The following is a 25,943-nucleotide window of genomic DNA, read 5'->3' as shown; positions in this document are numbered from 1 at the left end:
CCATTTATTCTTTTGTGTAGAGACTGTCCAGTTTGGCCAATGTACATGGCAGAGGGGCATTGCTGGCACATGATGACATATATCACACTGATAGATATGCAGGTGAATGAAGCCCTGATGGTGTGGCTGATGTGGTTAGGTACTATGATGGTGTCCCTTGGATAGATATGCGGACAGAGTTGGCAACGCAGTTTGTTGCAAGGATAGGTTCCTGGGTTAGTGTTTCTGTTGTGTGGTATGTAGTTGCAGGTGAGTTTGTTTCAGGTTGGGGAGCTGTCTGTAAGCAATGACTGGCCTGTCTCCCAGATCTGTGAGAGTGAGGGATCGTCCTTCAGGATAGGTTGTAGATCCTTGATGATGCGTTGGAGAGGTTTTAGTTGGGGGTTATAGGTAATGGCTGGTGGCGTTCTGTTACTTTCTTTGTGGGCCTGTCCTGTAGTAGGTGACCTCTGGGTACCCTTGGCTCTGTTAATCTGTTTCTTCACTTCGCCAGGTGGGTATTGTAGTTTTAAGAACACCTGATAGAGATCCTATAGGTGTTTGTCTCTGTCTGAGGGATTGGAACAAATGCGGTTGTATCTTAGGGCAGACTGTCAGAAAATAGAGCAGACACTCCAAGTGGGTAGTATATTCTATAATTAGATTTCACCAAGCTAGTAACAAATGTGCACTCCTGAATCATCATACCAGTATTACTATGGAGTCACAGACAATCCCCTTTGGCTCTCCGGCCTATCTTGCCACCCAGAGAAACTGGTGTTTGTGAGAAAAGATTATTTAAACCTAAAATCACACAATGTCAGATTACTCCCTATCCCAAAGAATCAGTTATTTACCCCAGATCAGTTGGTACTGGGGATCTTACACCAAAGACAATGCTGGTAGCCAATTCTCTAATAAACTAACTAAAATTTATTAGCTACAAAAAAGAAATGATAGTTATTGAGAGGTTAAAGCAGGTAAAATAGCAGGTAAAATGAGTCAAAGTTTGTAAGTCCAAAATGATAGCAGAGGTGTAATAAATTGCCAGTTTCCAAAAGTCTCTCAAGGTTCTCAGAATAATTTTGGGGATCTCTGTCTACTCATTCAGTATTTCCAACTTGTTGGAATCCAAAGAATCCAGAGATACAGGATTGTTCCTTGAGTCAATATTTATAGCTTCTTTTCCAGAAAACTATCTGAACAGTGTCTTTATCCATGTGGGCTTTTCCTTTGATGACAATGAGTACGAAGTGCAGACTGAGGCCATTTCTACACTTACAAGTTTATAGTGGCATACCAATACAGCTGTGCTGCTGTAAGAGCACTCGTGTAGCCATGTTATGCGGATGGAAGAGAGTTCTCCCACTGACATAATAAAACCAGCTTAATGAGTGGCGGTAGCTATGTCGGCGGGAGAACATCTCCCACCAACATAGCACTATGCACATGAGCACTTATGCCAGCAAAACTCATGTCACTCAGGGGCGTGTTTTTTCCACACCCCTGACTAACAAAAGGTTTGTCGACATAGGCCATGTCTACACCTGCAATTAAGTCTATGAATTCCCGTTGTTGAACTCAATGGCCCTTGCTCTGAGGTTCGTGTGACAGGGTGTCACAGTTAGCACTCTTCTTCATTCACATTTCCAAGGCTCCAATCACATTTGATGGGTAATTTAGTTACAGGGATAGACACAACGTAAATGTAATTACACGAGTATACACAATGTAACAGCAAACAATCTTTCATTAGTTTTCACATCAAACATCTTCTCATCTTAACACTAACACACATTTTGATCTAGGGTTATCTAATTACAGGGACATACATAATGTAGTGCAATAGCAACCAATAGGTTATAGATAAGTGACAAGAGTACCATTAATATTGCCTTTGAACTGTATCAGTGGTGCCGAACCTTATTACACAGGAGGACCACATAAACCTAAGCACAACCTTGTGTGGGCCAAACAAATTCTACGTATTTTAATAAGATTTAAAGTCTCATGTATTGATTTATATTTTAAGTTCAGCTTGTTTCCTATGTATTTAGATTGGTTATTTCTATGTACAGTATTGTCTGTTTACACAGATGTATAAACTAAAATGATGTAAACGTGATGACAAAAATGCTAATGAATCGGCAGATAGTATATTGTGTTGAAGCAGGCTGCGGGCCTTATGAAATGCCATGTACCGCCTGCAGGCCATAGGTTGGGCACCCCAGAACTATCCTAACACACAAGTGAATTGGCCTGATTAAGCTAAATATCTTTCGACACACCTTTGAATTCTATTAGCATATGAGTGAATTAACTTAAATACACACTAATACACTTAACATTTCTTTGATATTCACACAGAAGTGAATTGGCCTATGGCCATGGCCTGAGCTGGTCTGTCAGTGTCACAGTGATAATACCACTTTAAAACCTAGGAGATGGCAAATTGCCTAGGTTTGACTGTATGTTGTTCTTCCTACCAGTAATGTATGCTTTTATTATGAGGATACCCATGTCAGAAAATGTTACATTAATTAGCTGATTGAAAACTGCAAAAAAATAAATTCTAAATTTTTACCTTTTTGCATTTTGGAATTTTGTCAATTTTATAATTTGAAAAATTTCAACTTGCAGTCTGGCAAAAAAGTTCTCCCCTTTTCTTCTTATTTCTTTTTTGAAATTTGGCATTATGTTGAAATTTGAAAAGCTGTAACCAGCTCCAATGGGTTCAAACATGAATCAAACATAACATATAAAGTCTTCAATCTGTAGTCATTGATGGACTCACACTATTACCATACCCATAGATTATCCTGTGTTACCTGGGCCCTCTTTTAGGACCACATCCAAACTTGCATGTGTTTGTCTGACATGTGGTAGACACTGGAACCGAGCTAGTCCTATTACTTCTTGCTTCAATAAGCACTTTTGTTCAAAAAAGTGACTCTACTGGTCAAACGCTGTTTTCCTGTGAGCTGTGTAGATACTGCATTGTTTGCTCTCCTTTCATTTGTGCCACTTTGTTGCTGTGAAAAGCATTTTCCCCCCTTCTGTCACTGAGCTTTGAAGCGCTTTGGAGTAGGCCTAAAGTTTCATCAGCACTTGTCACATCTAGGCTTTGCTGTGGCTCTAGGTTTAAAACACATTTTCTACCTGAAACTACCAGTACTCCTACATCATCCTTTACGCCTTCAAACGAGCTACTGTCTGGATATCTAAATAATGCCTGGTTTTCTCAGCATATATTTTGCCAATGACTTCTAGCTTAGACAATGAAAACAAATGTGCAGTTGGCAGTTTTCCTTGCTTTCAGAGCTACTGTTTACATTGCAAATCATCATGCTTTTCTGAAGGTTTCAACACTAATTTAGTTCCTGCCATAGGATGAACTAGCCCTCTAAGAGGGACAGGGATTTGTCTGCAGCTGTCATGCTTAGCCCATTCACTCCCACAGGTGAGTAAGGGGAGGGGAGGAAGAACATGTGATTACAAACCAGGCCAGCTGGGGAACATAAGGACAGCCTGAATTAACCTAGACATTTTTTCCCCTTAGCTCCTAGTTATAGGCTTGGGCAGGCAGCCTGGTGGGAATAGAAGGAAAGTTGGGGTTTAGGGGAAGAGAGCTAAGAGCGCCCAGATATAATGCAGAATGCCTGAGAGAGAAAACCAGCAAGAAGCAAGAGCCTACTGATAAGAGAGCCTCTGCTGAAGGACCTGCAGCGATTAGGAGTCTGTTGGTTGAGAAGGCCTGCAAAGGACTTTGAACCTGGAGGGAAGGGGAATCCCTGACAAAGTACTAACTGAGCCTGAGGCAGAAGGTGAGAAGGCTTTGAATGTTGGTGTTTGTTAACTTCCCAGAAGAGGAGAGTTGCTGAAGAAAATTCCCACAAGGTGAAGCTTTCTGCCCTGAAGAAGGAGAAACTGAGGCAGCAGATGGGACTAATGCCAGACAGGTTAAGTGCTGCTACAATTGCTAACAAAGCAGCAGGAAGTATCCCCATGTTCTCCTCTGTTAGTCTTCTTCCTTGTGATAGGTGCATACACAAAGTGCTGGTGAGTTAGAGGTATAGATCCAGATTCTGATCTTGGGCCTAGGTACTCAGTGCTGCAATTCATTAATTAGTGAGACAACTACTGGGGAATGCAATCTGCCCTACAAGTGTCTCCTGTGGCACCTGGGTTCTCTGTGGGTACTTGAAAGTGAATATCAGTCAGGCCTTACAAAACTATCTGCTGTGGAGTCTCTTTCTTGATTCCTACGGAGTTGGGCGTGCCTGATTTCTGTTGAAAATTTTGATGGAATCAACATGGTCCTGCAGAACGCTTTGGTTCTGTTCATTCTGTCTGAGAGCTTCTCACCCACTCTATTTTAAGTATCCTTTTGTATTCTGATGGCCTTACACAATATCTCATAAATTGACCCTTTCATCTCAACACTTGTTTTATTAAACCAGATAAGGGTTACACAGATGCTGAGTTAATAATAGTGATATGTTGCACTCATTGCAGATTATATCTAAGGCTCTTTCTCATTTACATTAAGGCCCCTTTACAAGGGTCTGGGAGAGTAGGCCGCTGTTGTAGATTCTTCTTAATATTTGTGCTGGGCAGATTTTTTTATTTTTTACTAACAGAATTATGAAACACGTGGGTTGGGGGCGGTTACTGATTATGAAAGAAATTCACTACTGAAGAAAATAGGAAAACCATAATTCTCTTGGCTATTGACTGAGAAATGTGGACAGCAGGAACACAGTTATTTTGATAAGTTTTTGCCTTTCTAGGTATTTTTAATTAAGAAAAGCATAAGGTGCTTCTAGCAACTTGTTTCATTATAAAATAAGCTTCTGGAGAAATGTAATTGTCTCATTTTTCAACTTACTATTGAGAGACTCACTAGGTCTCTCTCTCTCCTTGTCTTCTGAGTTCTGTAAAAGCGTTTTTTAAGCAAAATGTGTGTTTGTTTTTAGTTTGAAGTCTTTATATTTAAAAAGAAATTGAATCTTTGTTTGGGATATCTGCCCATCTAAGGATATCTGTTAAGAACCCATGGAGCAAGATTATTGCTATTAAATTTGTAATACGACTTTTTTTTTATCAAAAGGAATAATCAGCAACATAATCAACTGACTGTTTCTCATTAGTGAGAATGAAAAGTCAATCACTCTAGAATATATAATGATAAATGTAAACCTATTGGTTATATCCTAGAACATCTTTATTCTGTCCACAAGTGTTACAAGCATTAAACCATTTATTTCTGTAATTACAAAGAGAGTATTATACTACAAATTCCGCATAGATCTATAATTTCCATATATGTTCCCTTCATAAATCTGAGCTTGTGTTCGAGCCTAGCTGGTGATGTGATGTGTTGGTGAATTAATATTTCATTTCTGGAGACCTGAATTCAAGCTAGGTCTCAAGTGTAAATAACATAAGTCTAATTGTAGTTTCTGCCCTATGTACCAACATTAGTGCAGGAAGTATGAAAATATAGTTCTTATTTGTGAGGATCAATGTCCCAGTACAGAACAGCATGATTATCACACTCTGCCGAAAAAAACTTCCAGAGTTAGAATAGCAGGTGAGTCTAGATTAGGATTGTGATGCACTGATAAAACACTTCCCTACATTATACCATACCTGCAAAAGCAATTAGTTCCTGAGTTTCAAAAGCACTAAATTAACCCATCTATAGTAGTTGAAACAAACAAACCTGAGCTCATACCTCTAGTCTGGATTGAGTCACTTTCACTAGATCCTGTGAATTAAAACATTTAAGATCGGTGTAATGCAGTATAAAGAGAGAACAGCTTTGTTGCTACATAATCACAATTGGTAGAAAACTTGAGACCTTTAACAGTGTCTTTGGGTGAATGATTTTATCAGATAAGGACCAGATCACCTCAGACAACTTGCTGGTTAGGTAATACTTTTTCAAATAATTTTAAACTCAGTGGCAATTAGTACACCATCTCACTTAACTATTGACAGGTTTCAGAGTAGCAGCCGTGTTAGTCTGTATCTGCAAAAAAAAAAGAAAAAAAAAGAAAAGGAGTACTTGTGGCACCTTAGAGACTAACCAATTTATTTGAGCATAAGCTTTTGTGAGCTATAGCTCACTTCATCGGATGCATTCAGAAATCTCCCCACTGTATTTTCCACTGCATGCATCTGATGAAGTGAGCTGTAGCTCACGAAAGCTTATGCTCAAATAAATTGGTTAGTCTCTAAGGTGCCACAAGTACTCCTTTTCTTTTTTCACTTAACTATTGTATGTCACAAGTATTGCATTTAAGTTTACAGCTCAAAGAATAAAACAGGACTTGGTATGCTTTTTACAGTGTATGTAGATTACATACTGACGTTTCTGCAGGAGTATGGCTGGAATCAGATTATTAGGTAGATATTATAGCTTTGTCACACTAGACATGGTTTAGCATTTCTGCGTCGGTAGACATGGAGCGGTAACGGGAAATAAAGCATAAGGCTACATAATAAGATGACCACTCTGCATTGTTGTTCTTTATGATACAGTAGTGTCTAGAAGCCCCAACTAAGGCTGGGACCCAGTTATGCTAGGCAGTGTAAACACACTTATTTAAACAGAGATTGTCCTCAAGAGTTTGCAATCTAAATAGCCAAGACAAAGGCTGCGAGGAGAAACAGAAGCACAAAGGCACTTGTCTAAGGTCACACAGCAGGTCAATGGCAAAGCTGGAACTAAAACCCAGGTCTCCTTTGTCTCAGGCCAATGCCCTAACCCTTGACAGTGCTGCCTTTCTTTCTCTGTAGAAATCTGAGTTGCTGACGTTAATTAAGTTCATGTATGGATATTTATACTGAACTCTGGCTGAATGCATGGCATTTTTATTTTACAGAGGTCAACAGCCAGCAAGACTTCAGGTGCTCCTTCATATAGCAGATGGTCCAGCTCACAGCCACATCAGGTAATATGTGCTTTTCAAGAGAACATGCACCGCACTGTATCATAATACCTGGAGGTGCATATAGCATGCACCATATGCTCATGCTGCTCTGTTATTTTTAAGTAATAATCAACTGTGGGTTCTAGAGTTGCCTAGCTTGCTTGACCCAAGTGGGCCAGTTTGAATGATGGCACAAGCAGGCACAATACCACTGAGATTGATGGGGTTTCTGCAACATGTGTACAGGCCCACTGATCACTTGGAAGGATCCTTGCAGCCATGAGTCACCGTCTCTAATGGTGCCACTGAGTAGGGTGGAATGAATGGAGGGTTCCGTCACGCTTCTTTTGCTGGAGATGAATTTGACTCACGCTTTGGAAGAGATTATATCCCCAATTGAGTTCAGTCATGTCACTGTCCCTGCTACACCAGTGTTTTGCACCATTTAAAACAATCAAATGAGAAAGCTAATCTGATGCATCACAGGGAAATTTTGGGACCAACCACAAACACAGACTAAATGCTGATACAAAGAGCAGGGAAGCAATGTAACAGCAGCCACCTAGTGATGAAATTATTAGCAGCTTTACTTTTTTTTTCTTTTTTTCTTTTTTACTATCTTCCCCCTTGTCCCCTGAGTGTGGCATATTGAGAGGAGACTGTAGTCAATTCAGTGTGGTAGAACAGGGGAAAGACTGTTGTGACTGTAGGCAGAAACATAACTCGGTTGCTTAAATGATGGGTTGACCAGTTTAAAATGTAACCTCTCTCCCCAACTTTATATTTTTAAGTCATTCAGTTGGTAGTGATTACCTTATCGGCTCTTTCAAAATAGCAGCTGCAACGTGGGAAAATCCTTAGGAGGACTGCACACAAATAAACCTGGGGTGTTGGTTTGTTTTGATAAAGGTATGAGTACGTGCCCCTAGAAGTGGGGAAACATCCAAGGTGGCTTTTGCCGTCAACTGGGATTTGGCTTTACACAATTGAAAGCAGAGGTAGTTCAGAACTGGGTCCCATTTTTATTCAGGCCTTGAAACTTCAGTATAAAGAAGAGGCTGGATAACAGAAACTCTAGAGATTAGAAACAATCACACCTTCCGCTTTGCTTTCTGTTGATGAGCATGCATGCTTGCTGAAATGGAGAAGAGTCTTGCTTTCTGCTTCTCATCGAATAGGATTAGGATTACTGCCTGCACTGTGGCAATGAAGTGCACACATGCACATTTTCAAGGCAGTCCTATGACCTGTGTTATACTGGCAGTCAGATTAGATAATCACATGGGTCACTTCCGGCCTCAAAATCTATAAAGCTGAAGTTGAGACTAGCCCAATGCCTGGGGTATATTGTTTGTGTGTCTGTTCACCTGAGTAGCTGAGAATTCAGCACTGCCTTTCCCCCTCATTTTGAAGGGTAGTGTGTTTTATTACGGGGATTTTTTTTTTTTATAATGGCTAGAGGTTTATCTTCTGAACGTGTCAGCCTTGACTTTACCTTTAGTAGGGGGGCTAAGTACAGGAAGTTAACATATTTCCAGTGATGTGCACAGAGCAAACCCAGAAGCAAATATTCTTCTCTCAGTGTATGAGTGCAACTCCCTCTTAATGTTAATAGGAGAGATGCTCCTAAATCAAGAGAAGAATATCCCTTTAACAAATCATATGAAATGCATTTGGTACTCTATACACTTGATTTCCTTTTAAACAGAGGGGAAGGGTGGAACATAAGTACACAAAGATTGTTTGGTGGCATTAGAATCTTGTTGAGGCCCTAGCAGAGTTGAGAGATTAACTACCAGGAATATTGTTTAAAAATATGCCTAGACCATCCTGCATCTGCTGGAAAAATCTTGTCCTATTGTATTAAAACATGCCTGTGGTAATTCTTCTCCTCCTACATTATACCCCCACATTGTAATCTTTCTCTTCCTTTGTCATCTGCACTCTAATCATTCTTTCTCATCCATGTTTACTGTAAACTTTTGTCTTCAATAAGCCTATACACTTGCTTGATGGAACTGGCACTTGCAAAATCCAACTGTGGGATATCTGGCAGTGTTACGGATCAGTTCAGGAGTCCTGATGCTGCCATGCACTCATGTTTTGAGATCAGCAAAACATAGTTATTGGATCATAGGTTTGTATTCAGTCTTGTCTCCTGCAAGAGATTATATATAGTTTACTTAAAGATTTTGAAAATAGTTTTCCAAAAAAGAACAAGATTAAAGTTCAAATTCATATTGTCTGTATATTCTTGAGCCTCATGCAGTGAACTCAATAAAGCTTTTTCCATATATCATCTTACAAGAATCCATACAAAAATCTAATAGAACTACCCAACTGAGACTTCTGATACATCTAAGAAATGTTAAAAGTTAAATTAACTTCCCTCCCTCCACCAAGTTTTCATTTTAAATTTCCATCTCTATGTGAAGTTAGAGGACACATTGGATGAGAGATTTGAAGGGATTCTACAGGTGGGTCAATGAATTTGGGAAAACGTGCCATTTTCAGTGACTTGGTTTGCTTTGTGCAAATGTAATAAACTCATACGTACTTATATTCTGTATTGGATAAGGTGAAATATACTTCTCTACCTCAAATGCACTATCTAGAGAGATTTTCATATGTTCCTTTTAACTTCTTACTCTGAAAGTGTGAGAGGTGATACAAGTTTAGTATTTTTGATGGGCAGCAATGTATGTACTCTTTTAGGTCCTGGAGCCAGGGCCAGTGTCTTGTTACAGAAGATGCCCTCTTACAGAAGGCTGCCCTCTTCTGACTATCTCATAAGTGTGCCACATCTTCTGTTTTATAAACTTTGCTAGAACAATAAACTAACATCAATAGTTGGATAGTTAAAAAGATTGACCCCAGAAGGTCAACAATAAGCTTACAAAGCTATAAAAATCCATATGTGTGCATGTGTGTATATATTAAACTGACTATGAAGGAACTTATAAATGTCTTTATTGCTTGGGGACATGTTAAGACCACTCCTGATTTCAACAGCTAGAGTCAGTTATGTTTCAGTGGCAACAGTGATATCCATAAGTTAGGACTACCAATGCCACCTATCTTGGTTTTGCGTAGACTGTCGGTCCTTCATCAGTTGAGACTGAGCCGATCACAATACGTCTTCCAATCTTCTCTCGCTCTGGCCAGACTTCGCCATGCTTGTCCATATCTCCTTGTTAGGAAATCATCCCACCTCTTTGGAGGCCAACCGCATGGCCATTTCTGTTCTCACGGATTCCACTTGGCTATAGCTGCGGTCCATCTGTTGTTCCTGAGTTGGACCACATGTCCCACCCACCGCATTTTGCTGAGCCTGCTTTCAACAACACGGTTGAGTTAAAAAGATTTGCATGAATTGTTTTGCTGATCTTTCCTTGGAGGAGGTCCTTGATGTCATTAAATGTGCACCATCCAGCTTTTTTTCTGCATGACAGTTTGCCTTTCTGACCGTGGTGCATGTTGACTTCCTGGCCCAAATAAACGTATTTATCAACCTCTTAGATCTGCTCTCCTCCAAGAGTTATTTGGGTTCTTGGCAGAACATCTGATCCCATGTATTTTGTTTTCGAACGGTTCATTTTTAATCTGACTTGACTACTTTTCGCGTTCAGTTCTTTAAGCATTCTCTTAAACTGGACTGTATTTTCAGCTATCAGGACTATATCATCTGCGAACCTGAGATGGTTTAGCCGCTTGCCATTGATATTAATCCCACCTTTCAAGTCTGCTCATTGAAAAACCAATTCAAGGCAGGCTGTGAATAATTTTGGTGAAACTTGTTTCACACCTTTCTTGATGGGGATGCAGAGGGGAGTATCAAACAGTGATATGTCTGTGCTGCAGCCAGAGTTCACTTCCTTTAGTAATGTGATATATTTTGCACCGATGCCCTGTTCCGAAAGAGCTTCAAGAACAGCATTAGTCTCTACACTGTTGAACGCCTTCTCGTAGTCCACGAAGGCAATGCGCAAAGGGGATTTGTATTGCCTTGAACACATCTTCACTCTAAACCAACTACTAGAGTGGTCTATCATGCTGTAACTCCTTCAAAAGCCAGCCTGCTCTCTAGGTTGCTGTTCATCGAGGCTTCTCGACTGTCTATTTGTTATTATTTTAGCGAACAACATATAGATATGCAAAAGCACGCAGATCGGGTGATAGTTCTTTAGGTTTTCTTGATCAAGTTTCTTATGCAGCAAGATGGTATTGGACTCTTTCCAACTGGACGGTATCTTCTGGATTTCCAAGTAGAGGTTGAACCTTTGGGCGAGAGCTTTCCGAAGTTCCTGACCTCCTGCCTTAAGCACTTCTGCTGTCAGAATGTCCTTGCCTGGAGCCTTCCCCTCTTTCATTTGATGGGCTGCATGACTGACTTCACTGATGAGAACCAGGAGTATGTGTTCATCGGTTTGTTGAAGTGATGGCATTGGGACGTCTATACGGGATGCAAACAGCTGGGTATAAAAATCCCTGCAAATTGCCTCCAACTCTGTTTGATCGATTACTGATTCTCCATCCCTGTTCTTCAAAGCCAATAATGATGACCTGTACAACGCCAGTTCCCATTTGTATTTTTTGAGACATTTTACGATCTTCAGCAACCATTAGGTGGGCAAAATCACCTGGGACCTACTGAAGGTAGTGGAAAGCTCAGCCATAGACTCAGAGCAGGCTCAGGCCCTATGCCTTAAAAAGAAACACTAGCAGACAAGAGAAAATAAATGGAGGTGCCACTTAGCAGTTGGCAAAACACTTCTGTATAGCTGATGGCACCACATGACATCACAGTGCAGGTTTCATCCTACAGTGTAAATTCACAAGGTCCAAATATGGATAGCTATTTAAGCCAATGCTGTTTAAACAGGTCATGACTCTAGATTTTAATATCTTTCCGTTACACTCACCACACAGTATTCTTGAGGTCTATGCAGGCTAACAGCAAAGGTTAGTGACACTGCACAGTAATATGTAAAATGAGACATTTGACAAAAATAGGTCATTTGGAAACCACCTGCAGAGTATTCAATAAATCGCAGGTTGTCAACCTTGAAGCCATGGACACTTTTGAAAAGTAGAAAAAAATATGGACCACAAACCATTTATTAACATACTCCTAATATTTGTCAGCAGTTCATTACAATTCCACAAAAAATTAAAGTGATAGTGATGTATTTAGTTATATTGTAATTTACAGTGGCTGTTCCTTAATGTGGTCAGTCTGGTGCAAGAGGTAATTGAGAGTACAAGTTACAATCTTCAACTGTATTGCTGTCTAGTTCCGGAGTCCTTCGGAGAGCCCATACCACATTTTTGGTTGCGTGGGAGAAGGGAGCAGAAAGAGCTCATCTACTCAGAGTGGCTCTGCTCTGCCCCCACCTCTCTTGAGTAATGGATTGGCACTTTTCTGCTCCTCCCACCTCTCCTCTCTGTCCCTGCAGGCTTAGTCTGGGAAGGGTGGGGGATTGAATGGCCCCCTTTGGATCCACCACCTCTCCAGATCTGAAAGGTGGGGGTGAAGAACCCCTCCTTGGAATTCTCTTCTCCAGGCCTGGAAGGTGGGAGGAACTTCCAGAGCTTCAGGAAGAGCAGAGATGTGCTGAGGAGCAAGGATAGGCATGGGGTGTACACAATGGATGTGGGGTTGGGTTTTGGGACAGATGGGGGTCTGTGAGATACTGAACTAGTTAGTTGGGAGGGCTAGGGAACAGACACAGGGCTGGGAACACAGAATTGTGTGCTGTGTGGTTTGTTTGTTTGTTTGAGGGCTTGGAGTATAGCCAGTTCAGTTGCCTGTCATGCAAAGGGCTTGTTAGAACATTTAACTTTTTTTTTCCTTTCATATGAAAAGAAGTGAGACTGGTTGATTTGCACAGATGCTTTTAATAACATAGCAGTGACCATAGTGCTTCAAAGACTTGTATGCTTAATTTTCAGGCAACCAATTAGTAGATCAAGAAAAACACATCTACAGGTAGTGAACCACTGCAGGAAAAAACTCCTTTATTAGGATAAGGGTGTATGTTTTAGTGAGTAATAACAAAATACTTTCTTCTATGACTACCATGCATGTCTGGAGCTTATTTCTATATGTAGCCTAATAGCTGTTTACCTTGTAGCATTAGTGAAATTGTGATCTATAAATCCTAAACTAGAGATGGAAAATACCTCTTAAGAGCATACAGGCAGCGGCGTATTAATGCCTAGGCCAACAAGGCCTAGGTCTAGTCCAGCAAATTTGCAGGGGTGGCAAATTTATAACAGCAACCAGAGGCTGCTTCCCCCGGTGCTGGTTCATGCCCTCTGCCCCCGGCCCCGCCCCCACTCCACCCCTTCCCCGCCTCCTATCCTGAGCGCGCCGCATTTCCCCCCTCTTCCCCTCTCCTTCGCAAAGCTGTATCGTGCACAAGCACTGGCAGGGAGCGGGGAGAAGCAGGACCCGGCGGTGCACTCAGGGGAGGAGGCGGAGTGCAGGCGAGCTGCAGTGGGGGGGCCGGGAGCTGCTCGCGGGGGGGAGGGGAGGAGGCGGCAATTATTTCAGGCCCTGGGGCAGCGAAATCATTAATCCGCCGCTGCATACAGGTCAGATCCTCAACAGGTGTAGCTCCATTGTCTTTAATGTAGCTAACTTACATCTGCTGAGGAATTGTCTCTACATAGAGTTAATCTCTCTGCTGCTGCCTCTGCCAGTCAGGATCATATCATATATTAAACTGACAGTAGAATTTGTCTGGTTAAAAGGCCCTGAGTATTGGAAGTTTGATAGTCCATTGTAGAATCTGCTATCCCATATTTGGTACTACAAAAATCTCACTTATTCGTAGTAGCTACACTAGTAAAGATAGGCTTTACAAGGGATATTTGTCCTCAGACCTCAGGACATAGTGATCACCAGCTAAGATCAGGAAGAAACTTTCCCTCGTGATGCACTGCATTATTACAGTGGCTGACATTAAAAAGACAGCCTTTCCCATATTTATCCTATGGTGGCACCTGAGATTTAATATAGAGGAAATCTAAACTTTGTAGTATCTTGTGTGTTAACTGTGGATAAGTGTTCCTTTTTATCAGTGATGCCTGAAATGCATTATGGAAGGGTTTTTTCACCTCTCTGAAGCAAGTTTAGTCTGGCAGACAGAATACCAGGCTACAGTAGAATACCAGGCTACAGTAGGATGGACTATAGATCTGCTTGCATATGGCTATTCCTATGTCCATATCAGAATTCTTAGTGCTACTCTACTTCATCTTTCTATGGTGAAAATAAGTGGAATGAAGATCCTACTGCTTTCAGAGATGATGTACCATCTGCACCCTACCCTTGAAGTTCTTCTGCTTCTAAAGGATGTGTCTCTTGTGGATTCCTAGTAAAGATAGGCTTTACAAGGGCTATTTGTCCTCAGACCTAGTGCTCTAGAAGTAGAGCTGGTCAGGCCATCCAGAACTTCTCCTGAAATTCCCTCTGCAGCAGAACATGCCTGCACATATCATCTCATCTGTAACTTTTTTGTTTCCTATTGATCTGTGTTTTCAAGTAATTTGATATGTTGGCCTTAACATTCTTGTATAAAGTAGCTAGTTCTGGATGGGTTCAAAACATTCTTAATTGTATGAATTTTGAACTCTACCCTGAAAGACTTTATTGGGTGGGGTGGGATTTTTGTTCACATATTTTAAGTTTGTCATTGGAATGTTTACTTAGATTTTCAAATGTTACAGTAAATTCATTGGTACTAAAGCCTGAGTTTTAATTCCTGTCTGTGATTGAAATCTTTATGCTAATAAACTAAAATGGGAAGTAAAGAGAACTTTACTCTTTAGGATAGGATAGGATAGGAAGAGCAGTTGATAATGCAGGTCTGTAAACCTAGCTATTCATTTCATTTTAAGTCTACAAATACACATTAACTTTTCTCATTCTATCTAGTAAACTTCAATAAATATGTAGCTCTGTGATCAGTATGGTAAGTGGGTGCTTAGTGGCTATCAAATACTAGTGTGTGAATTTATCTGAGTTAAACTGCTAAAAGTAAAAGCTTTTTGCAGCATTGTAGCAGTGAGGGCCCCAGCATATATGAGAGACAAGGTAAGTGAGGTAATACCTTCTATTGGTGGAAGGTACCAGCTTTCAAGCTGCACAGAGTTGTTCTTCACATCTGGGGAAGGAAACAGAGTATCTGAGAAACAAGCTATTGAATGGACTGAAGTAATGAGAACAGAGGCATCTTGTAACAGACATTGGAAACATTCACAAAGTTATGATTATGAAGGTAAAAAGAGAGCAGTTTCTTTGGATTCTTCTGCCAGTTGAATGAAAATGTCATACATTCCAAGGCCAGAAAGGATCCTTATAATCTAGTCTGACCTCCTGTATAACACGGGCCAATTTCCCCCAAATTATTCCGAGAAAAACATCCAATCTTGATTTTTAAAATTGCCAGTGATGGAGTCCTGTGGGAAGTTGTTCCAATGGTGAGTTACTGTCACTGTTAAAAATTTACACCTTATCTCCAGTCTGAATTTGTTCAGCTTCAACTTCCAGCCACTGGATCATGTTCTACCTTTCTTGGCTTGATTGAAGAGCCCTTTATTAAATATTTTTCCCAGGTAGGTACTTAAACTGTGGTCCTCACCATTTAATCTTCTTTGTTAATCTAAATAGCTGAAGCTCCTTGAGTCTACTACTATTAAGGCATGTTTTCTAACCCTTTAGTAATATTGGTGGCTCTTCTCGGAACCCTCTCCAGGTTTTGAACATCTTTCTTAAACTGTGGGCACCAGAACTGGACACACTATTCTAGTACTGCAGTTGCACCAGTGTCAAATCGTACTTGAGATGCTCCTGTTTATGCACCCCAGGATTGCATTAGCCCTTTTGGCTACAATATTGCATGGGGAGCTCATGTTCAGCTGATTATCCAACACAACCCCTTTCAGAGTCACTGCTTCCCATCAGAGTTCCCCCATCCAGTAAGTATGGGCTACACTTATTGCTAGACCTAGACATTTTACATTAAAACTCATTGTTTATCTGAACCCAGCTTACCAAGCAATGCAGATTGCTCCATATCAGAGTTCTATCCTATTCATTATTTACCACCCCCTCACCCCAATTTTTGTCTCCTCTGTAAACTTTATCAGTGATGTTTTCTGCCAGGTCACTGATAAAAATGTTAAATTGTGTAGAGCCAAGAAACCGATCCCTGCAGGACTCCACTGGAAACAAACCCGCTCGATATCTATTTACAGGTTTCAGAGTAGCAGCCATGTTAGTCTGTATTCGCAAATAGAAAAGGAGTACTTGTGGCACATTAGACTAACAAATTTATTTGAGCATAAGCTTTCATGAGCTACAGCTCACTTCATCAGATGCATTCAGTGGAAAATACAGTAGGAAGATCTATATACATAGAGAACATGAAACAATGGGTGTTACCATACACACTGTAATGAGAGTGATCACTTAAGGTGAGCTATTACCAGCAGGAGAGCCGGGGCGGGAGGTGGGGAGAAGAGGAAACCTTTTGTAGTGATAATCAAGGTGAGCCTTTTCCAACAGTTGACAAGAATGTCTGAGGAACAGTGAGGGGTGGGAGGGGGAATAAACATGGGGAAATAGTTTTACTTTGTGTAAAGACCCATCCGCTCCCAGTCTCTATTCAAGCCTAAGTTAATTGTATCCAGTTGGCAAATTAAATCCAATTCAGCAGTCTCTTGTTGGAGTCTGTTTTTGAAGTTTTTTTTGTTGAAGAATTGCCACTTTTAGGTCTGTAATCGAGTGACCAAAGAGATTGAAGCGTTCTCCAACTGGTTTTTGACTGTTCTAATTTTTAACGTCTGATTTGTGTCCATTTATTCTTTTACGTAGAGACTGTCCAGTTTGACCAATGTACATGGCAGAGGGGCATTGCTGGCACGTGATGGCATATATCACATTGGTAGATGTGCAGGTGAACGAGCCTCTGATAGCGTGGCTGATGTGATTAGGTCCTATGATGGTGTACTGGATACTCTCATAAAAAACCAACCTTCCACACAAACTTCCTTGTGGCTGGACTTTACAAAAACTAGACAAGCCATTTAAAACACACACTTTTTGCTTCTTTACAAAAGAAAAAGGACACTAAACCATCTATACTACTACATGGCACAAGAGGCTACAACAGTGGTTCCCTTAACCCGCCCAGCAATATTGTTAATTCAACTAAACTCTTAGGACAGATTCTTCTGCTGGGCTATCTTGGAGCCTCTCCTTCTGCACCTCCACGAACATGATACAGTTCTGTGGTGACCTAGGATCCTATTTTCGACATCTCCGACTCAAGGAATATTTCCAACATACTAACCCACAGAGACCTTCCTACCAAGACTACAAAAAGAAGGATTCTGGGTGGACTCCTCCTGAAAGTTGAAACAACAGACTGGACTTCTACACAGAGTGCTTCCGCCGACGTGCACGTGCTGAAATTGTAGAAAAGCAGCATCACTTGCCCCATAACCTCAGCCGTGCAGAACACAATGCCATCCACAGCCTCAGAAACCACTCTGACATCATAATCAAAAAGGCTTACAAAGGAGGTGCTGTTGTCGTCATGAATAGGTCGGAATATGAACAAGAGGCTGCTAGGCAGCTCTCCAACACCACTTTCTACAAACCATTACCCTCTGATCCCACTGATCCCACTGGTAACTTTTGAGGGTTACCAAAAGAAACTACACCATTTGCTCAAGAAACTCCCTGAAAAAGCACAAGAACAAATCTGCACACACACCCCTGGAACCCTGACCAGGGGTATTCTATCTGCTACCCAAGATCCATAAACCTGGAAATCCTGGGCGCTCCATCATCTCAGGCATTGGCACCCTGACAGCAGGATTGTCTGGCTACGTAGACTCCCTCCTTGGGCCACTCCCAGCTGTCTTCGAGACACCACTGACTTCCTGAGGAAACTACAATCAATCAGTGATCTTCCTGAAAACACCATCCTGGCCACTATGGATGTAGAAGTCATCTTCACTAAAATTCCACACAAAGATGGACTACAAGCCGTCAGGAACAATATCCCCGATAATTTCACGGCAAACCTGGTGGCTGAACTTTGACTTTGTCCTCACCCATAACTATTTCACATTTGGGGACAATGTATTCCTTCCAATCAGCGGCACTGCTATGGTACCGGCATGGCCCCACAGTATGCCAACATTTTTATGGCTGACTTAGAACGACACTTCCTCAGCTCTCATCCCCTAATGCCCCTACTCCATTTGTGCTACGTTGATGACATCTTCGTCATCTGTACCCATGGAAAAGAAGCCCTTGAGGAATTCCACCATGATTTCAACAATTTCCATCCCACCATCAACCTCAGCCTGGACCAGTCCACACAAGAGATCCACTTCCTGGACACTATGGCACTAATAAGCGATGGTCACATAAACACCACCCTATACCGGAAACCTACTGACCGCTATTCCTACCTATATGCCTCCAGCTTTCATCCAGACCACACCACACGATCCACTGTCTACAGCCAAGCTCTACGATACAACCGCATTTGCTCCAACCCCTCAGACAGAGACAAACACCTACAGGATCTCTATCAAGTGTTCTTACAACTACAATACCCACCTGCTGAAGTGAAGAAATAGATTGATAGAGCCAGAAGAGTACCCAGAAGTCACCTACTACAGGACAGGCCCAACAAAGAAAATAACAGAATGCCACTAGCCATCTTCAGCCCCCAACTAAAACCTCTCCAACGCATCATCAAGGATCTACAACCTATCCTGAAGGACGACCCATCACTCTCACAGATCTTGGGAGACAGGACAGTCCTTGCTTACAGACAGCCCCCCAACCTGAAGCAAATACTCACCAGCAACCACACACCACACAACAAAAACACTAACCCAGGAACCTATCATTGCAACAAAGCCCGTTGCCAACTGTGTCCACATCTCTATTCGGGGGACACCGTCATAGGGCCTAATCACATCAGCCACACTATCAGAGGCTCGTTCACCTGCACATCTACCAATGTGATATGTGCCAGCAATGCCCCTCTGCCATGTACATTGGTCAAACTGGACAGTCTCTACGTAAAAGAATAAATGGACACAAATCAGACGTCAAGAATTATAACGTTCAAAAACCAGTTGGAGAACACTTCAATCTCTTTGGTCACTCGATTACAGACCTAAAAGTGGCAATTCTTCAACAAAAAAACTTCAAAACCAGACTCCAAGGAGAAACTGCTGAATTGGAATTAATTTGCCAACTGGATACAATTAACTTAGGCTTGAAATAGAGACTGGGAGTGGATGGGTCATTACACAAAGTAAAACTATTTTCCCAATGTTTTATTCCCCCCTCCCACCCCCCACTGTTCCTCACACGTTCTTGTCAGCTGCTGGAAATGGCTCACCTTGATTATCACTACAAAAGGTTTCCTCTTCTCTGCCCCCCCCCAGCTCTCCTGCTGGTAATAGCTCACCTTAAGTGATCGCTCTCGTTTGTGTGTATGGTAACACCCATTGTTTCATGTTCTCTATGTATATAAATCTCCCCACTGTATTTTCCACTGAATGCATCCGATGAAGTGAGCTGTAGCTCACGAAAGCTTATGCTCAAATAAATTGGTTAGTCTCTAAGGTGCCACAAGTACTCTTTTCTTTTAACTATTTACAGTTATATTTTGAGACCTCCTAGTTAGCCAATTTTTAATCCATTTAATGTGTGCTGTGATGATTTTATATCCTTCTAGTGTTTTAATCAGAATGTTATGTAGTACCAAGTGCCTTAGAGACATCCCAAGTTGATTACATCAACACTGTTGCCTTTTATCAATCAAACTTGTAGTAGTCTCATTAAAAAAATGATCAAATTAGTTTGACAGGATATATTTTCCATAAAACCAAGTTGATTCCATTAATTACATTACCCTCCTTTATTTCTTTCTTAAATCCCATATCAGCCACTCCATTATCTTGTCCAGGATCAATGTCAGGCTGACAGACCTATAATTACCTGGGACATCCCATTTGCTCTTTAAAAACTGGCACATTAGCTCTCTTCCAGTCTTCTAGAACTTCCCCAGTGCTCCAAGACCTATTGAAAATCAATATTAATGGTACAGTGACCTCCACAGCCACCTCTTTCAGAACTTTTGGATGCAAGTTATTTGGACCTCCTGACTTAAAAATAACTTTTTAGTAGCTTTTGTTTAATATCCTCCAGAGTTATTAGTGGGATGGAAAGAGTGTTATCACCATATGATGAGTACATCTGTTTTTGTTTTTTGTCTCCAAATGAAGAACAGAAAAATTCATTGAAAACTTCTGCCTGTTCTGCAATGTTGTTGGTAATTTTACCATTTCAATATAGTAATGGACCAATACCATTGTCAGGATTCTTTTGTTCCTAATATTTTAAAAAAACTCCTTATTGTCTTTAACTCTGTCCATAGATTTCTTTGTGTCCCTTTGCTTCCCTTACCAATTTTCTACAGTTCCAGAGTTCTGATTTATATTCAATGCTATCAACTTCCTTTCTTTTGTTATACTATATTTTTTTACAGCTCCCCTCTAAACCAGGTTGTTTTCTTAACCAGCACAGCCTTCTTCCTCAATTGTGGCTTTCTGGGCATTTAGCTAGGTGTTCTTAAATGATTCCCAATTATCATTCACATTTTTCTGATTAAATTCTTCCTTCCAGCTGATTTAGCTCATAATCACTTTCAGCTTTGTGAAATTGGCCATATTAAAGCAACATGTGTGTGTATTAAAAAAATATTACTCACCTGAATTTTATTCTGCTTGCACATTACAAATGTGATCGAGTCATGATCACTTGTACCTAAGCTATCATTGACATCTTAGTTCTGTGTTCTGCTCCTGTTTATCTGCTAGGATAAGGTCTAATATAGAATTTCCCTGTGTTTGCTGCAACACTTTTTGAATTAGGAAATTGTCTTCTATAATATTTAGACATTCCAATGATTTAGTACTGGCAGGGCTTCTATCCACTCCACTTTAAATTCTTTAAAAACTTGCTTCTTCCAGGAGACCCACAAACACTAACCTGTCATTTATGCCAAAACCACACCAGTAGGAAAACAATTGAGCTGTAGCTCAGGAAAGCTTATGCTCAAATAAATTTGTTAGTCTCTAAGGTGCCACAAGTACTCCTTTTTGCGAATACAGACTAACATGGCTGCTACTCTGAAACAACTCAAAATATGTATCTCTGTCCTTGGGCTTTGATTTGTGTAAACTACTAAAAAGGCAGGGATTGTTTTAGTGGCTTGTACAGGGAAGGGCTTACTGTTGGCACTTGACAATAAGTAATGATAAAAAAAATTAATTGGCCGGAAGAGTGTAAGAGCTTCGCATGGAATCTCATTGCATCTCTGACTGTCATGATCCATGGGTTTTGAACCCAGGTCTGTAGGATTCCTGCGGGTGGTCATGCTCCAATCCTATACCTGGCATCTTACTGGTATCACCTAGAATTAGAATTCCTTGAAGCCCAGCTCAGGAGGCTCCGATTTGTGGAACACTGAAGCTCCTAATTAGCCCACTCCCCCTACTTATGCAAGAAGGAGAAACAGGAATTCATCCATGCAACTGGGCTCTGCACACATTAAGAAGGCTATATCTATCCTATCCTGTTTTGGACTGCTTAGCCAGCACTACCTGCTTCTGTTTCCAGGTCCTGACCTTCTGGTTTCCTAACTCAGCCTGATTCCTGGCATCTAACTTGTGGTTCCTGACCTTGGCTCCTAACCTTCTGGTTGTGAACCCCAGCTGGAGTGGGGACTTGGACCCCACCCTATACTAACCACTAGGCCTGTTTGCCTACATCCTCGCCCTGACAGCTTGTATGGACCACACAGTAATCCTCAAGGGGGTGGGCCTGGTGCAGGAAGTATGGAACCAGCAGCCTAGTTGCTGCTTTCAGAGGCACCAGACTTTCCCACATAGGCTGCCCACCTCCAGGTGGATCCAAATTGTGCAGCTGACCTCAGAAAGCTGGCTGCTGCAGCATCAAGCAAGCCAGCTTTGTGCAGAGAACACCATGCTTCAGACCCAGTCCACTGTGCCCCATCTTGGTCAGGGAACCCAGGGTACCTCTACCAGAATGATTCAATGGGAGTTGCCAGTGTTTCTGGGGCTTCATAAACCAATGCCACCTTCAGTTCTTGTTGCCTCCCCAAATCTACATCTCTGACCTGGCCGAGGTGGGCTTGGTAATCAGTCTGCTCATGGAGGTGTAGGAATAGTCCTTCCCCTTGCTGGAGAATAACAGCCCAGTTCTGTCAAACTGGAATGCCTTGCTTTCATCTATATCCGCCATCTTCAATGAACCTCATCCAGCCTGTTCAACTGAGGCTCCTAAGGAAACTCCAGCAGGGGTAGGGTACGTTGCTACATAGAGGGCACATTTCTGCCATTTCACTGGAGACACAGAGTGAAACAAGGCAGTGCAGTGGTATCAGTTCCAGTGGCGTCTGTCGGAAGAGATCAAAGATGAACTGGCTCATGTGGAGATGCCAGTAGGTTTGGATAAAGAGGATACCCGCAGCCCCCCATCTACATACTGTTACCTGAGTGCCCATTGCAGCAGCTGAACTGATGCAGGAGGATGTGGCTCATTGACAGCTCACTTCTGAAGACAAGGAATGATGCTGTTGGCACCACCTAAGCTTCAATTGTGGCAAACCTGGCCTCTCAGAATCATAGAATCATAGACTATCAGGGTTGGAAGGGACCTCAGGAGGTCATCTAGTCCAACCCCCTGCTCAAAGCAGGATCAATCCCCCATTAAATCATCCCAGCCAGGGCTTTGTCAAGCCTGACCTTAAAAACTTCTAAGGAAGGAGATTCTACCACCTCCCTAGGTAACCCATTCCAGTGTTTCACCACCCTCTTAGTGAAGAAGTTTTTCCTAATATCCAACCTAAACCTTCCCCACTGCAACTTGAGACCATTACTCCTTGTCCTGTCCTCTTCTACCACTCTTCATGTCTGCCTGTCCTGCTGAGCCCCAAGGAACCTGGGAAATGTCACCTCAGGTTCGGTAAAAGGGACCAACCTGGCTCTCAGAAAAGAATTCATCTGCACCTCAGTCCTGAGTCGGCCATGCCCAGAGTTCCGTCTGGGGGTTCCTGCTTGCAGGTCCCTATCTGGCTACACATCCCCGGAGAGCCCCCAAAGATTTTCATGCAACAGGCCCACATCAATTAGGGAACAGCCAACAATGTCATAGATGCAGCAGCCCAGGCCCTGCAGATTCCTTTGCGATGCAAGGCCACTTTGGACCTAATAGAAACTGTTGATGGCTACTCTCTGTCTTTAGGTCCAATAATTGAAGAGACTGTTCCCCTGGTAGTTCTTATCTAGGGGCATTGAGAAATATTGCTATTTGGCATAAATCAATCCCTGCACTTCCCTCTGATTCTCAGCATCTCCTGGCTGACCCTTCATAATCCACTCATTCACTGACAAGAACAGAAGGTCATTTTCCGTTCAGAATTCTGTCAGAAGTATTGTGGGGAGCAAACTGACATTGCTACAGTGCCTGGGGCCTGGAGGACTCAGGAGGAAATGATCACTGCAGGAGTGCCTACTGAACTATATTGGAACTCCCCCTTAAATATTGTGACTACGCTGATGTATCAGAAAAGAATAATGTGAAAAATCTCCTTCCACTTCAGGATTAGGACTGCCCCATGGAATTGGAGCTGGAAGCAAAAATACAATTTGGGTGGATTTACACCATGTTGGAATCTTAGCTGGCTGCACTACATAATACCTCCAGAGAACCTGACAGGAGGGTTTGTCCAAAAGTCAATGGTTGATGTCCCAGTCCTCTTAGTCATGAAAAAAGACGGCAGTCTCTGATTCTGACTACCACGCCTGAAACCAGATAGTGATCAGGAATCAGTAGCTACTAGTTCTGATTCTAGAATTACTGGACCATGTAGGGGCCACACGTATATTCACCAAACTTGGACCTCCTGGGAGCTAAAATCTTGGCTAGGGGCGAATGGAAGATGGCTTTCCAAACCTGCTACAGCCACTTTAAATATTTAGTGATGACCTGCTCTGGCAACCTTCCAACATTTTATCAATCGTGTTTTACAAGACCTATTGGGTCAGTATTTGGTGGTTTATCTGGACAACCTTGAACAGAACACCATTTGTGTTCTAACAGTCCTGGAGAGGCTATGGCAGCATTGTCACTATGCCACACTTGAAAGTTGTGCTTTTAACCAGATCTTCACAGAATTCTTTGGCTTTATCCTGTCCTCAGAAGGAATCAAGATGGACCCATGCAAGATCCAGGTTGTCTGTGACTGGGCAGCTCCCAGAAAACACTGGAGTTGCATGTATTGCAGGGTTTTCCAAATTTCTATCAACATTTCATTCCATTTTTTTTAATCAAACCAAACCCCTCACCACTTCACTCCAGAGGGAAAAAAAGCCCAGTTCTGTTGGTCCCCCGAGGCCCAGCATGCATTTGAACAGGTGAAGGTTGTCTTCGGTGCTGTCATATTGGCCCATCCCGATGCCACACAAGCTTTTGGAGTGAAAGCTGATGCCCTCAGTATTGCAGTGGGGCAGTTCTCTCCCAAAGACATGGGTCTGAGCAAGTATTGCACTCGTGTGCCTATTCAAGAAAACATAGCTTTAGATCTTCAGTAGGAAAGAATCATGTACATGGTACACAGGGTGCCATTGGATGTATTTTATGCTCTGGCAGTGTGTACAATAAACAAGTATGAAACAGGTAATGTAATCATTTTATGTTTATACATTTTTCAATGTATTTAGATGTATGAGGAATAAAAAGGGATGCTTATCCAAGGTTCTAGTTGTCCCTGCTATAAATTGCAACAACAAAATTAAACCACCCACATAAGACCAAACTTCCCTCCTGATACTGCTCCAAATCTGATTTTCCTCAAAGTGTGCCTCTGTAGCAATCTGTGTAAATAGATGCACCATGCAGCATGTCCTGAAAGCCAATAGATTTGGGATATTAGAGATGTGAAGAGCTTTTCACCACTCTTGTTGGCCCTGCAGCTTTTTGTGGTTTCTCACTCCTAGTAAAATATAACTTTAATATTCTCTGTTTATTTTTTGGCAATTCTTGTGGCTTGTACAATGACTCAGGAGCCACAATTTGCTGCATTTGCAGCTGAACTGAGTCCTTAAAGATGGATGATCCCCATATATACTACAAGAAGGCAAAGGATTTAAATGGCAAAAAAAATCCATTCAGCCAGATGTACATATCACTTATGACCTGAGGAAGAGCTCTGAAACATGAAAAACACCAAAAGGGTGCTTTAATAAAAGGTATTCCCTCACTTACCTTGTCTCTCAACACATACCATAGTTGTTTAAGCTTTGAATTATGTATAATCCTTTTTCTGCATGCTTACAGGCCCAAGTGCCCAAGACTATAAACAAATGTCTTTAAAAAAAATGGGGGGTGGAGTGTAAAAGTACACCAGGAAAAACTGAAACCAAAATATCTTTTTGTCCATAAAATATCTAATGGCTTGATCCTTCCACAGTTTGTCATTCTAATTTTGGTCATTTTAACTTGTAACAGTCACTTTTGGGTTCAGACGTGCCAGTGAGACCATAATATTGTGGCAATTGTACTTTTAAACATACTTGGCTTCCTGTTCAACTAATATGTTGCAAATTTCAGCTGCGTGTGGTAATTTAGAAACACAGCATGGCATATTTTTATTCCCAGGCTATTTTCCCCTTTGCAAGAATTTATTATTGTATCATTTCATGTTAATAATTCTCCTAAAAAAGAATGTTAGACAATTCCAGAAAGCCTTAGTGGCTTATTTATGGGTTTGCTCATGATTTGGTGCTACTGAATGTGAACAAAATCCTCGATGCATCCTGGAAAACAAACTGAATACTGAAAGCTTGGTGTTAATATAAAAACACACATACACAATAAACTAGGTAATGCATGTGGAA

At 41.6% G+C, this 25,943-nt stretch overlaps 1 protein-coding gene across 2 annotated transcripts in view; it reads left to right on the top strand.

Annotated features, from left to right (window-relative positions):
* RBMS3 (RNA binding motif single stranded interacting protein 3) overlaps positions 1–25,943 on the top strand; it is a 918,866-nt gene that overhangs the window by 139,047 nt on the left and 753,876 nt on the right. For both annotated transcript variants that reach the window (XM_073333376.2, XM_073333378.1), the window contains exon 3: positions 6,870–6,938. In XM_073333376.2, coding sequence (XP_073189477.1) covers positions 6,870–6,938 — 69 coding nt within the window. The remainder of the gene's footprint in view (positions 1–6,869; positions 6,939–25,943) is intronic.

Source organism: Lepidochelys kempii, chromosome 2, assembly GCF_965140285.1.
Source record: "Lepidochelys kempii isolate rLepKem1 chromosome 2, rLepKem1.hap1, whole genome shotgun sequence".
In the NCBI taxonomy this organism is placed as follows: domain Eukaryota; kingdom Metazoa; phylum Chordata; order Testudines; family Cheloniidae; genus Lepidochelys; species Lepidochelys kempii.
This window is presented reverse-complemented; position numbering and strand designations above follow the sequence as displayed.